Here is a 13,721-nt window from a genome sequence, read left to right on the forward strand (position 1 = left end):
AGAAGAATTTCATAACCTGGCTGGCTGGTAGCCATAAAAAAAAGAAGCCAGGAAAAGCCATTAATTTGCTCCAACTTCAAATAGAGAGAAACCAGGCTTCCCCCTGTCCCTTGAGGTGTTGAACCAGAAGCTTTAGAGGCTGTTATTAACCTGCCTGATTATGTCCATCAATTGGTCAGCCAATATAAGTATTAATACACAGAGATAATCCTTAGACTTGATTTATTTAGGGTCATTTGTACATATATCAACTACAGCTCAAGAGTCTACTTTATTCTACAAGACAGATTCCCTACAGTTAGTGAAACCCTGGCCTAGGATGTTTGCTTTACATTTGGGATATATGAAATGTGGAATGCTTGTAGAGTTGTGGCACTGTTTGGTATCTACACAGGACAGCCTTCAAAAGCTACGACTAGGGAACCTCCTAGCTTCTCAGCAATACAAGCTCGGTTGAGATCCTCTGGCCCATTTGCTTGGCATTCATGCTTTATGCCTAAAAAGAGAGGCAAAACAATTAAATGATGCAAGTTATTCTATATACATCATAATCTATTAGAAACATGTACAGTTGGAGAGCTAGAGGCGGCACCCTAGTCATTTCATACACACAGCAGTCCTGCCCTGAATTCAAAAGGTCTCAAAATATGTAGATCCGCAATTCTGAGCCAGGGTGCCATCCTGTCCTTTCCAGAAGATGCTGTGTTGGCTGGACAGGGAAGTGGCTATGGCAAAAGAGGATACCTTGCTGCAGCCTGGCCTGATGGGAAGGGCCACCATGAAGCTACTGCCATCAGTCCCAGCTCTTGAGCAAGCCAGTGACACTGCTACTGGGCAGGATACAGAAAGTGCCACCTCTACCCCTGCACTTTCCACCAAGTAAAATGCAGCCCCTGGACTTTATCCACCAAGACAAAAGCAGGGGAGACAGGTTTCCCTTGAACTGGGAAAGAAGCACTCCCTATATACAGTGCCAGAGGGTGTGACTGAATTAAGAACAGCAAAGGGAGGTTCCTCGAGTCTAAACAAGGTTGAGAACCATTGTCGTAGATGCTCAAGTCCTACCGAATTTATTGACTTTTTGGCATTCGTGCACAGATCCATGGTGCAGCTGTGCAACTTTGGGATGTGCGATTCACCAGGGTGCATGCTAGTTTTGCCCTTCCCAGTTTCAGTCTCCTTTGCAAGCGAGGCTAGCAGTTTTACATTAGTACCATAGCTTTTTGGTACAGGGTTCTGATGCACATATGAAGGGCCACCTACTAGTGACAGGAGATCTAGAAAGCAAGGTTCAGAGATGGGTAAGTCAACAGGGAAACAGACCATGTCCAGCAGAACTGGAGAGAAAAATTAGCATGACTTGCTAGTGCAAGGTGCAACAGCCATGCTGGAGACGGCAGGTGGACGACAGTGTCTCTGTCTCTTGCTTTGGAGGGCAGCTCTCAGTTGATAGCCTTCCTTGCTATGGTTATTTAGCATTACTGAATTCAACTCCCAACATTCTCTTGTTGCAGAGATGTGCCCAAATTCAAACCAGTAAGATCTAAATCAATTTTAGGCTGAAGTTGCAAATACCCTTTTGAGTAAGAGTTGATGTATAACCTTCTGACTATATCAAGTCCTTGAGAAGTGAGACATGTAATATATATCCAGCTGCTTCTGCTATACTCCTTGTCCATTAATACTCCTTAAAGGCTATATTCAGCCAAGCTAATGTAGGAGCATCACTTGTGTTGACATAGCAAGTAAGCAGCAAGTGCTCTTGAAACGTGTAGTATTTGGTTTGGAAGGCTTTATACTTCAGTAAGCAGAACTGTGATACCGTACCATGCAGAGACAGCTACCAGTAAGGTCCAGATTAGTAGCAGAATCTAAACCTTGTTTCCAAGTTACGCTACTGTGGAAGCATTGCTGTGCCTGGCGCCGTAATAGTTTCAGAGTTTGAGCAATCTGCTTTAATGCCAAGACTTCAACACCAGGGGCCATTTCACTGCACATGCACAATTTTAACTGCAGTCTCTCTCTTATCAGGAACATCAACCCTATTACAAGTAATGTCACTTGAAGTATTCATCCATTATTGGCAGTTAGCAATTGCACTGCAAAAGGAATCTAGTTCAGGTCAGGCAGTGTTAGCTATGTTACATACCTTGGAATTTCTTTTTGATAGCATCCTTGGAGCTTGCATAGATCATCTTACTTTTCAGAGGAGCTAGTTCTGGTGCCCTGGGTTGGACAGACCAAAAGGAAAGTAGTTACAACTTCCGACATCCTGCACACAAGCTCAAGAGAGCTAACAAGCAGTGGTCTGGTGGAAAATGAACACCTAGAAATCTTTTACATGCAAGTTTATGATAAAGGGATCAGCCACCTTATCACAAAGCTCAGCAGCAGGCAGACAAATTAGCTGGCAGCATATTATAGATTTTGCACCACAGAGAACACTATATGCTAAACTAACACACTAAATTACATAAAACACATTTGCAGCTTACCACAAGAAAAACATCAACTCTTCTTTTTTGGATTCCTTTGTTTCAAAGCTTGCATCATACAAGGCATAACGGCAATCCTTTTCAGGCAGCATTTGCACGAAGTGCTTGAAAGGATCAGTAACCGTGACACCAATATCTCCCACTAGGATCTCTTTGCCTTCTTCCACAATAATGCACTTTTTGTCTGGGCTGAGACAGAAGACAACAGCCTTCTTCCTTTTCTTGATTTCCTCAGGAGTGGAGCATTTCCGAACTTTCATATCATAGAAAATACGGCATACTTCATCAGCCACTTGTACTCCTGATGCCTGTTGAGAGAACCATAAAGACCTTCAGGTCCACCATTTTGATCATTTACCTCAATCTAGGGAGCTACTGTATGTACAGCTTGGTAAGCAAGAGCCAAGCTTAAGACCAGAAGACAAGCCATTCTTGCCATAATACAAAAGGAGCAAGTGTTCTGTCAAGACCTGAAATAATCAGTCAGTAGTTACAAAAGGAGAGGATGGTTTAACTTGAAAATACCCGACTACAGTTAGTTCTGAGATCCGTTACTGAAACTGAGTTTCTGTGGGGAAAAAAAAAAAAAAGGAAGACCCTTCTTGCACTGAAGTATCTTTTAGATGGACTTTGGGTCTTGGAAAGACAAATTATAGGCATATTTTGGCCTCATAAGCAGCTTCGGTCCGCACCATTTGCTACAGATAGTTTACTTAGCGAGTGTGTAGGTACAACATTTAGGCTTCAGCTCTGAACAGTTACAAGACAGCTTGTGTAAGCAACTCAGGAGCTTCATGCTTTTATTAAAGAACTAGTCAGACAAGAAACCAACTAACTTGCAATCTTACATTACCTTGATGCAGTCTGATGTGCTTTTTACTCTTGATCAAATTCCCTCATTGGATTATTTTAATTATCTCATGGAACGCATTCTAAACACCAAGAGGTTCTATATACAGGAGTAGATGGAAACCCAGAATAAACATTAAAAGAGACTTAACTGGGAATAAATGCCAGCAAGGGAAGTTAAGAAAGACTGAACTGTCTCCCAAGTCCACTGCTCCTTCAGAACTGAAGAACAGTGGGGCCATCTTCCTATGCAACTCCAACAGCTTTGAATGCCATCATCACATTTGTACACTGAGATATACTTCCATGTGTGGGGACCAAACTGGCAGTTGAGATATTGCCAAGAGGATAACACTGAAGTTAGAACAGTCAGGAAAAAGGGCATGGGGAAACTAAGACAGGCCTGAGGTTGCAGCATTTATATAGTTCACATGTGGCAGGATTGCTACATTCTTGTCTCAAGCCTCTCTCCATCCCTTCCTTGGAGAACTCAAACATCACAATGCATGTAATGCTGCCCTCAGATTTGGAAGCTCATGCCTTGTGTTAGAACTCTGGCACTCCCGCTCTTTCCTGGCTGCAATATGGAAGCACACCCGTGCCATGAAACAACCAGATGCAGCTAGTGTTAGGGGAGGATCATTTGCAAGTAAACATGGTTCTTATAGTAAGATTCTGGAATGCTAACAGTGGCAGTTTTGCTTTTGACAGTTTATAGGCTGCTGCCATTTAGTCTGCAGGTTGTCTGTTGCAGCAGAGACCAGAAATATTAGAAGACAAGAGAGTCTTACTGCAGAATGAGGATCAGGTGCAATGCTCAAAGCTCCTTCTAATGATCTGGTTCCCTTTCGGTGCCCAGATGTACTACTGTAGCAGAAAACTAGAAGCTGAAAGTCCTTACAGTATGAACAAAAGCATCAATTCTGAATTTAAGTTAACATCTTAAAACAAAGACTAGAGTTACAGAAACTGTGAAGACACTTACTACACGTGGCTTCATACTGAATGCAATTAGGTTGCTTGTTGAAAGGCACTGACTCATTGGCTGCAGTCTTTCCAGGAAATCTGCAACAGAGCTTCCAAATGTTTAAGACTGCAGGATGCTAGGTTCTGGAATTTGTGGTTGCTTATGAAAGATACCAGGATTCAACATTTCCTCATGTTATGGAAGCAACAACTAATGCCATGTGATCCTCCACTGCCAACCCTTTACCTTTACTCCAAACTAAACCAGTCATTTTCAACCTGTGGTTCATGGACCTGGGGCAGGAGGGGGCTGGTGGTGGTGTCTGCAGACCATCTCTAAGGGGTCATCAAAAGATGACCATGATCCAAAGTATATGAATACCCACACACAATTCAAAGCCACACCTCAATTCAAAATTTCCAAAGGGGTCTGTACTTCCATTCAGTTTTTTTTAGGGGTCTGCAAATAAAAAGAAGGTTGAAAACCACTGTCCTAAACCAATTCATAGCCATGTCATCACAGCTATCAGTTTGGAAAAAGGTTAATAACTTAGCAAAAAGCTGTAACAGCTTCAGTATGAACTATGCAGCCAAAAGCATATTCCTGCATTACTGCACAGAGCCAGAAATGCGTCTGCCATTTGGGAGACAAGTTGCTTCCTTATAAAGAAATCCAGTGCTGCTGGTAAGTCATTTCAGATTCCAAAAATGTTAGGAGCATTCAGTCTGGAAACTCAGAAATTCACTGTTAAATGTGGAACTGATAATTGAGACTGACTAGAGGTATGACACAGTGTGCTGGAAGCAGAGGTGGTCATACGAGATGGTGCTCCACAGCAAATGTTTCAGAGTGGCCAATGATGCTACCTCTTTGATTATGGTGCACCAACCACTTGAAGAACTCTTTGTGCAGCCTGATACTAGCAGTGATCTCATCACCCTAGAGCTATAATGATACAGCATTTTGTTTGCCCTGGTTAAGATGACTCGTTAAGACAACCAAGCCATATTTGGCAATCTTAAGTTGCCCGATAACCACGCACAAGTTTGACTTTCACTTGTAGAAGCAAGTGGCTATAATGTCAGGGAATAATGGAAGGAGATTTGTAACAGCTTAGGATGACTGGAAAAAGTTTTAATTAATAACCTCCCCCCTCCCCCCCGGGCTAGTTAACTGCAGTATGATGCTGTAATTTTGTCTACAGCAGCACATGGCTGCATCAGGAGCACTGGAGAAGGAGCAGCACTACAATGAGAAATGTGCACCTCTACAGTTAACTAAATGCATATTTTAACCACAGCAAGGAATGAATAAAGGGGGTATGAATAACTAAAATTGTAGTAAATTACTGCAGAGCAGGTGCCACACAGTAATTGCTTGTGCCCCTACTTTTACTCTACAGAGGTAATTCTTAGCCAAAGTAACAGAGAACCTTTGTGTGGCACCTCATGACACCTTTGACAGGATCTCAAGGCAGCCCATGATAATACAGCTAGGTATACAAATATTATTCACAAGGCAAAACCAGAGATTTCAAATTGGAATCCACAAGTCAAAATCACTGACTTGTTGCAGTCTTTGAATCACCTGCAACAAAAGACTATTTTTTTTTGTACAGCAGTCAAAAAAAAATATCCAGGAGCTGGCATTTCCCAAGGACTTCTAAAAATAAATAAAAAATAAGATAATAAAAGAGTTCATAATCACTGCCCTACAGTACCAGGGAGCTGAACTGGAATAGCATAACCATTGCTTCCTCAACTCAGGTTAAGGGCAGGCACATGGACAGCTACCTCAGAGCAACCAACATACAGCACATCCTTCCCACCTTTTAATCTCACTATTATCTGTTCATACTTTAAGTCTCTAGTCTTCTGGGCAATGAAAAGAACAACTCAAAATTCACATCCAGTTTGAGAGAAACCCAAGACACTAGGGCTACATATCTGACCGGTCAAATAAAGTTTGGTCAATTTACCAGGCAAAGATTGATCAAAAATTGTAAAAAACTGCCAAGAGATCCAAATAATATACAGAAAAGGCACAAATTTCCATTAAGTGCATCAAAAAACAACATAAAAACATCCTATATATGTTAAGGAAACTATAAAAAAAAAGTAGTTTTGTAAAATTGGTTTAAATCTTTGACAGACAGGTCCAAAATGAAAAAAAAAAGGCAATTAACTGGTCAATTGACAATATTTGACCTGTTAATCAACTGGCTTGCCAACCCTAAAAAACCATCCACTAGTTACCGAACAAAATCTCTCATTTCCATTTAACACAACTTCACTGCTTGGGCAAAACATGGCATTTGCACCTATGCTGCACATCTCTACTTGTTCAACTCTTACGCTGCACAGCCCATAAAGAGGTAGTGGAACATTTCTAATTCTAGCCCATCTTTATTATTTAAAGCAACAAACTTCTGGACTGCAAGTACAGCTACCCAATGGAATGCAAGACTGCTACTTGAGGGATGCAAGACCGCTATTTGAACACACTTATTTAGCAGGTAAGGGTCTGTTTCATAGGCTCCATTTCAAGGATTCCCAGAACACATCAGTAAAGGACAGCCTGGCCACGTGGTTCTGATCTGCTTCTACAACTGCCCATGCTCTTCAGTACCAGAGCACTTAAGAGGCCTGTCTAAGCGTGTGAAACACAAGGCAGCGTTACAAGTGGGAAGCAAGGAAAGCCAAGCCAAGCGGAAGCTCCAACAGCTCTTCAGGAAGAGAAACATGGCAAGGTAGTAGGAGCAGAAGGAAACGTCAAGAGTAGGAAGAATTCCCTTAAGGTTATTAAGCTCTGTATGAGCTAGGTGTTTCTTTGTGATGCTTTTCATGAAACAGCTGCAGTTGCTGGAGGGATGTTATGCAACTGTCGGTGGAAAAAGGCAGCATGTCTCATGGACTCCTCTGCTAGCAAGCTGTATGTTGTAGAAAACTAGCCATACCAGTCCATGTTCCTCTGCAGTCTAGTCACACTGCTGCAGGTATGAGGGAAACCAAAATGTAAACTAGTTGACAATACCACAACCACATCACAGCAGTGACACAGCCACTTTTATATTCCTTTTTACAAGCATCATGTACTTCTCCCATGTCTGCAAACCAAAGCTGGTATCCAGAGCCACACAGATCCCAAAGTGTAAGGGAAAACAGTGCCCTAGCTTGATAGTTGCAGGTAACAGACAGGCAATGACATGACTGTAGGCTTCCTCTAAGTTTAATAAACAAATACCCTAAGTTAAGCATGAATCCAGCTTAGAAGAGTTTTTCCTCTTTGCGCGAATAGTTCTGAAAGGCTGCAAAATACCAGCAAAAATCTACACATCCCTGCATGGAAGTGTGAGTTCGGAAAGCAAATTCATGGGATGCATGCAACACCTGCAAGAGGGTTTTACAACAAATTTGAATTCCAATGCAACTCTGACACAATGAAATTAGCCCAATCCTTGGTTAGCAAGAGCTATGAACTTCACTATTTTGAATACTTAAATATTTTGGTACAAGAATAAGCTTTGTCTTTGTTCCACTGGCCACAGCAGAAGAGCCAAGAAAGGCTTTGAATTACTAAATTGGAGTTTGAGTACCAGGATAGATTTAGAGGGTTGAAACTGTTCCAAGTAGCAATAGCAAGGTTAATATTTAGGTCCACTCCCTCTAAAGACAGCCTGGTTTGGAAAGGAAAGCTCTCCAATAACAGCATTACGTTTACATATAGTAAAACAGCTTAATTAGACATTCAAGTTCTCAAGAACTGGCTCTTAAAATTGTATTAGTTTGGGAGATAATTGCACACAAACTCCAACAGCACAGACTATCCATCTCAAGTCAAATGAGTGGAAACATTTGGTTCTTGGAAAAGTCAGCTATTACATAAATTCAGTTGCAAGTACAGCCCAGGACTACATTCCTCAAGCATTCTGGGCTTAATTTAGAAGGCACACAGAGGCCCCACAACTTTGTATGCTCAGGACTGCTAGTCAGATTAATCAGAATGCATTTACTTTTTAACATCTGAAGCAAAAGCAATTGAGATGGACTTTAAGTCATCCTCCACTCACTCCAATAGGATGCTCATTTATACCACAGGAAGTTGCCATGTCACACTTCTATCTGACCCATGATCCCTCATCTAGTACTGTAAATCTTGTTAACAATTGTTAAGTTTTAGTTACTCAGCACATGCCTGTGTCATCTAGGAGAGTCTGGGCAGCAATACTAGAGTTCTCTATGCCACCAAAAACTGCTCTGCCTCACCTCTCTCTGGATGTCCTTACAGCTAAACAAACCAGTTAGACACACAGAGGGGTCACCCATGCTGGGATAAACTGATTTGGAAGACAACTTGGTCTGAAGCCAGGTTGTCTCTATAAAGGTGAGAGAACATATTTAAATTAAGGATTTATGACGTATATTGTCATGCAATGCACATTTGCTGCCAACTATACTATTAGCTGGCAACAAACACTTCAATTTAGTCTATAGGGTACTTAGATCACCAAGTACCAATCCAGAGCTCTATCCTATTGACCCCTATTCCTTCCCTTACACATGCGCTGTTGAGTCAGACAGCTGGCCCTTTGGCAGACTGAGGCAGGGCTTTTTTTTTTTTTTTTGCAGCAATGTAGAATAAACTCCGATTCAGATCTGGAGCAAGATACAAGACAAAACTGCTGTTGTGTAAGAGGCCATTATTTACAAATCATAAAGCAGCAAGTAGTACAGTTATTTGCATATCACTTCAGCAAGCCTGCAAGACATGCCTACAGAATAAAGTGTTGTATTTTATATTAGTTGGTATCTTGGAAGAAAAGCAAGGCTCCATTCTAGCCTTTTGTCTACCAATAAAAACAGCAAAAAAGACACAGATAAGCAGAGGCAGAGGAAAAAGACTAAGTAGCACCAGAAAAAGATGTTCTTTCCTCTGAAGGTATAATTATAGTGACAGAAAAATCAAAATTACACTCTATTAATTAGATTCTATGTGGAAAACATACTTATTGGGAGGTCATCTTAAATTCAAATTCATCTTAGATTCAGGTAAATACAGTACATAGATTAGCATTTGGTAGTCTTTACTACCCACTGATGCTTACTAACCCCAGCCCACACGTGTACAAAAAAACAAAACAAAACAAAACAAAAATACAGGAACTGAGCCACCTGAAAATGGGAATGCTGGTGTGGAGCTAGTATACTCTAGAGTCAAGGCTGACATGCAAAGGACACTGCAGGATGTTGATAGTTGTAGGGTACTGGGTTCTTGCAGAAGTATAGCTTTATAGGGCATAGACATATAAAGATGATAAAAGGTTAGGTAAAAGTTATCATGCGTTAGCTTCCATTTGCTGGGGTAAAAGCATGCAGATGGCTAGTTAACACAAGCCAGCTGATGCTCTCTAAAGACCTGACCTTCCTTTACCTCACAGTCACTTACTTTCTAGGGCATGGGCATGTAAACCATATGCAGCAGAAGTCCTATGGAACTTGTCCTAACACCTGAAGGTTCTCCTGGCAGAGGTATAGTTACTCTAGGACTTCAGTGTTCCCCTAGAGTCCCTTCAAAGAATGGAACCTCTTTGCCTTTGAAAGGGTCAATGGATCTGGTTCTTCAGAGGTCTCAGGAGCAACTGGGATCTCTTTGAATCCAAATATTGTTTACCAAGACACCTTTCTCATGCAGACAGCTGTACATGTAGATCAGAAATATTCAGAGCTGCTTGGATCCTGGCTAATTGTCTCCTGTGAGAGCACACAAAAACACAGAAAACCAGCACAGCCTCATCATCAGTTGTCAAGAGTTTCCAGCCAGTAAGATGGCCATTACAAGAATTATAAGTTTAAATAAATATTAACCAACAGCTTTGAGGGGCAGGGAGGGGAAGGGGGGGGGGGGGAGAAAGCGCTGCAGGCTCTCTGCAGGCCATAGGACAGCTTAAGCTAATGGCAAACTAAACCTTAGTCTAAAGCATAAATGTTTAAAAGCAGGAACTACAGAGATCACATGTAGAATACTCCACTGTCCTCCCCTGCTTGCAGTACTGTACTTTGCAGCAGGATCATTAGCCTTTGGCAGAATGCATGTTTGTGCTGTGACAACCCTCTATCCTGTTCCAATGAGTCTACCCTCCAGCTGCATGGGAAGAGAAAATTGGGACACTGCTTAACTGGAAGCAAAATGAAGCCTTACCACAACAATTCCAAACCAGGTTTATGCATTTCAGATCAGGTATAGGCCTGTCTGAACAAGCCAACTTTCAGTAGACAGCTCTCTTACTTCTCCCAAGAAACAAGACCCAACATGCTTGTGCTGATTTTTTGTTCATTAGCAAAGGACCCATGTTTTAGCAGATTTTTGTCTAGTCTCTCTTGGCTTTGAGTAAGTGGAAGTTTCCAAGGGAAACTGGGAAGTTTGGTTTTGCAAAATCTAAAAGCAACTCTTGCCCAAGTTTTCTGTATCTTCTTATAGCACACCCATTAACTACATTCTATTTTGGAGGGACAGTGCCAGCAATTCTTCTCCATTCTGGTTTTATAGGAAGCAATGTAACATGCCTCACCAGGTTCACACAGAGGAAAGAAATATTAACCATATTCACTTACATGTTTACAATATTTACAACCTTTCCATCAAGAATTATTTTCCCAGAACTGGGGGTGCATGTCTTAAGCAGACACCCTGATTTTCTGCCCAGAACAGCAGAAGTGGCAATTCTATTCAGATAGTGCAGTAAGGGTCAGTTTACTTCTTGGGTGGTTATAATCCAAATCCTGACAATTGTTCTTCACTCAACAGGTATTAACAATCACTGTCCTTTTTTAATAAGTCTCCATGTTCCATTAAATCAAGTTAACCTTGCTTCACTAGCTTTGCTGAAGAATCTGGAACTTAGGAACTCCTGGCCTCTCTTCTCCTATTTCACAGCCCTGCAGACTTCTTAGCCACTTCCTAAATTCTAGATCTACAAACAGAGGCCAATCTTCAGCAGCAACTAGTTTTAGCTCTTGGCTGCTCAGCCAAGAGCTGCTGACAGTTCAGCTGCAAAAGGAGTAAAACTGAAGCTTTTTCCTGTGCAGAAAGGGGATCACAAGTGAGCTGAAGACCAGGCTCCATATCTGTTTTGTGTAGGCATTACTGGGGTAAGGAAGCATTTATTCTGTCTTCCAAAAAGAGAAATCAAATTAAGGTATTTTTCTTTTTCAGAGGCATGTGGTATGCAAGAAGATATGCTATTAGACAAGCCAAGCCTTACAGAAGCTATGCATATACACTCTGTGTAGACTTGACTTTGCTAACTGCTCCAAGTGGAAGCTAGTTGAGAACCGACTTGGCTAGGGAGCACTCATAAATGCTCAACTAGAAACTCTTAATTTTCTTCTGTCAAGTGTTTGTTTAGGCTGGAAGGTAAGGGCCCTCTTCTGGCTCCAGGGCGGATAAGCTGAATTGGCCAATACCTTTGTAAATGCAGCCATAGCTTGGCCTAGGATAAAAATGAGCTCCAAGGAGGTAGAGCTGTATAGCACCAGGTCAAGTGTGGCAGCCCTTCCCCTCCATCCACACTTCAAAGAACGTGGTACTTCCTGGTTTGCAGATTAAGAGGAACAGGGAAAAAATAAGCAAGACCAGGCACTTAATACACTTCTCTATAGTTCTTTACTTTTCAATACTTGAAATTGTACCACACTGACAAGGCAAGACAATGCCATTGAAGCACCTGCTGTGCAAAGATCAACAGCTCTGGAGCAGCAGCCTGAAAATCGTATTATGCTTTAGTGACTGTGCTTGTGCAGGTAAGTTGCCTTCTACCACTGCATTTGCCATTAAGAACATCCCCCTCAGGCAACAGGACCCCAATGCTGGACCACAATGGCACCAAATGAGGCATTACCCCACAACAGTAGCAGTGACAGAGGAGGGAGTCTGCTAGAGAACAAGCAAATGCTTTTCAATGAGTCATGGCTCTGCTTCAGTGAGGCCCAAGCGCTGTGGCTATGATGAACAGGGTGTTTAGCTCCTCTATAAGGAGAGAAAAAACAAAGCCTGGTGGAGCGGGGGCAGGCAAGGAGGCACTCCACAACAGGAATTCAGGGGCTGCGGATGCCCTGGTTAAGACAGGCCAACCACTCTTGAGCATCCCCTGAAAAAAAATCCTTCTGTGCCTTTCAACTGCATGGAAGAGATCGAGTTTCATAGCAAGGTCTTCAAGGCAGCCATAGCCACCACCTAAACACAAGGGATGCTCAGCTGCTGCATCCAGCACCCTCCCCACCCCTCACTGCTGGATAAAGCCAGTCATAGGGCCTGGACAGCCTGGGGTCACCGCAGCCTTCCACCCAAAGTGTTGCAGGGTGGGGATCGCACAGCCTGCCCCCTTGGCCCTCCACCCACAGCTTTCCCACTCTGCCACACACCAGGTGGTTGAAGGGTGGTGGCACCACGTACTGTCAGTCTCAGGAAAGCCAGACACTGCCCAGACTCTTTGGAGGCAGGCCCATAAGCCATCCCTATGCCTGTAGGGGCAGATACTGGGGGGAGGGCAGGATCCTCCCTCCTAGGGCGGCTCTCCCGCCTTGTAACCCCCCCCCCCACGTGCGGCCCCAGGGCGGGGCGGGGCCACCCCGGAGGGGACGACACGTGCTTCCCCCCTCCCCCGAGATGGAGCAGGGAGGGGAGTGAAGGCGCGGAGGGACCCACCCTGCGCGGGGGGGATGGGCTGCAACCCGGAGCCGCGCGGCAGAAGAATGGCGCCTAGGCGGGAGGCGCAGGGCGGGGGCGGCCCCCTCCGCGCAAGGCAGATGGTACCTCCCCGGCCTCCCCCGCGCGCGGGCGCCGGCGCATCCATCTGCCGCGGGAGGGGAGGGGAGGGGAGGGGAGGGGGGGCGCCCCCACTTGCCCCCACAGGGGTGCGGGCAGTACCACGGGGAGGGGGATGGAACACGGGTCCATCGACCCCGGCGTCTCCTCACCATAGCGAAGGCTGGGTACGGCGGGCGGTGCAGACGGCGGGCTCGCAGGAGGGCTGGGCTGAGCTGGGCGCGGCGCGAGCTCCGAGAGCAGGAAGGAAGGAGCGAGGCGAGGCGAGGCGAGGCGCGGGCCGGGCGGAAACGCTGCCGACGTCACGGCGCCGTGCCCGGAGGAAGCGGTTGCTAGGGAAGAAGCCCCGCGTGGTAACGCCTGTTACCTCCGCCGCGCGCGCGCCGACTGTCACCCGCCCGCGCCGCCCGCCTGCCTCATATAGACACGGGGCACGCGCGCTCTCGCGGCCCGGCCCGCTGCCCAATCAGGCGGTAGGGGTGGTGGGGCCAATGGCCGTCCGGCCAATGGCAGGGCGGCTTGCTGTCGAGGAAGGGTGGGGGATCTTTCTTTCTTTCTTTCTCTGTCTCTCTTTCCTTTCGAGGGGC

At 44.4% G+C, this 13,721-nt stretch overlaps 1 protein-coding gene across 1 annotated transcript; it reads right to left on the reverse strand.

Annotated features, from left to right (window-relative positions):
- Window positions 1–205: 205 nt before the first annotated feature.
- On the reverse strand, window positions 206–13,509 carry DSTN (destrin, actin depolymerizing factor). Its single transcript, XM_014593786.3, has 4 exons — window positions 13,287–13,509; window positions 2,496–2,803; window positions 2,150–2,226; window positions 206–496 (listed from the first exon to the last, which is right to left on the reverse strand). Exons 1-4 carry the CDS (start codon window positions 13,287–13,289, stop codon window positions 387–389), a joined length of 498 nt encoding a protein of 165 aa, XP_014449272.1. The 5' UTR covers window positions 13,290–13,509; the 3' UTR covers window positions 206–386.
- Window positions 13,510–13,721: the final 212 nt, after the last annotated feature.

This window comes from Alligator mississippiensis, chromosome 1 (assembly GCF_030867095.1).
Source record: "Alligator mississippiensis isolate rAllMis1 chromosome 1, rAllMis1, whole genome shotgun sequence".
In the NCBI taxonomy this organism is placed as follows: Eukaryota; Metazoa; Chordata; order Crocodylia; family Alligatoridae; genus Alligator; species Alligator mississippiensis.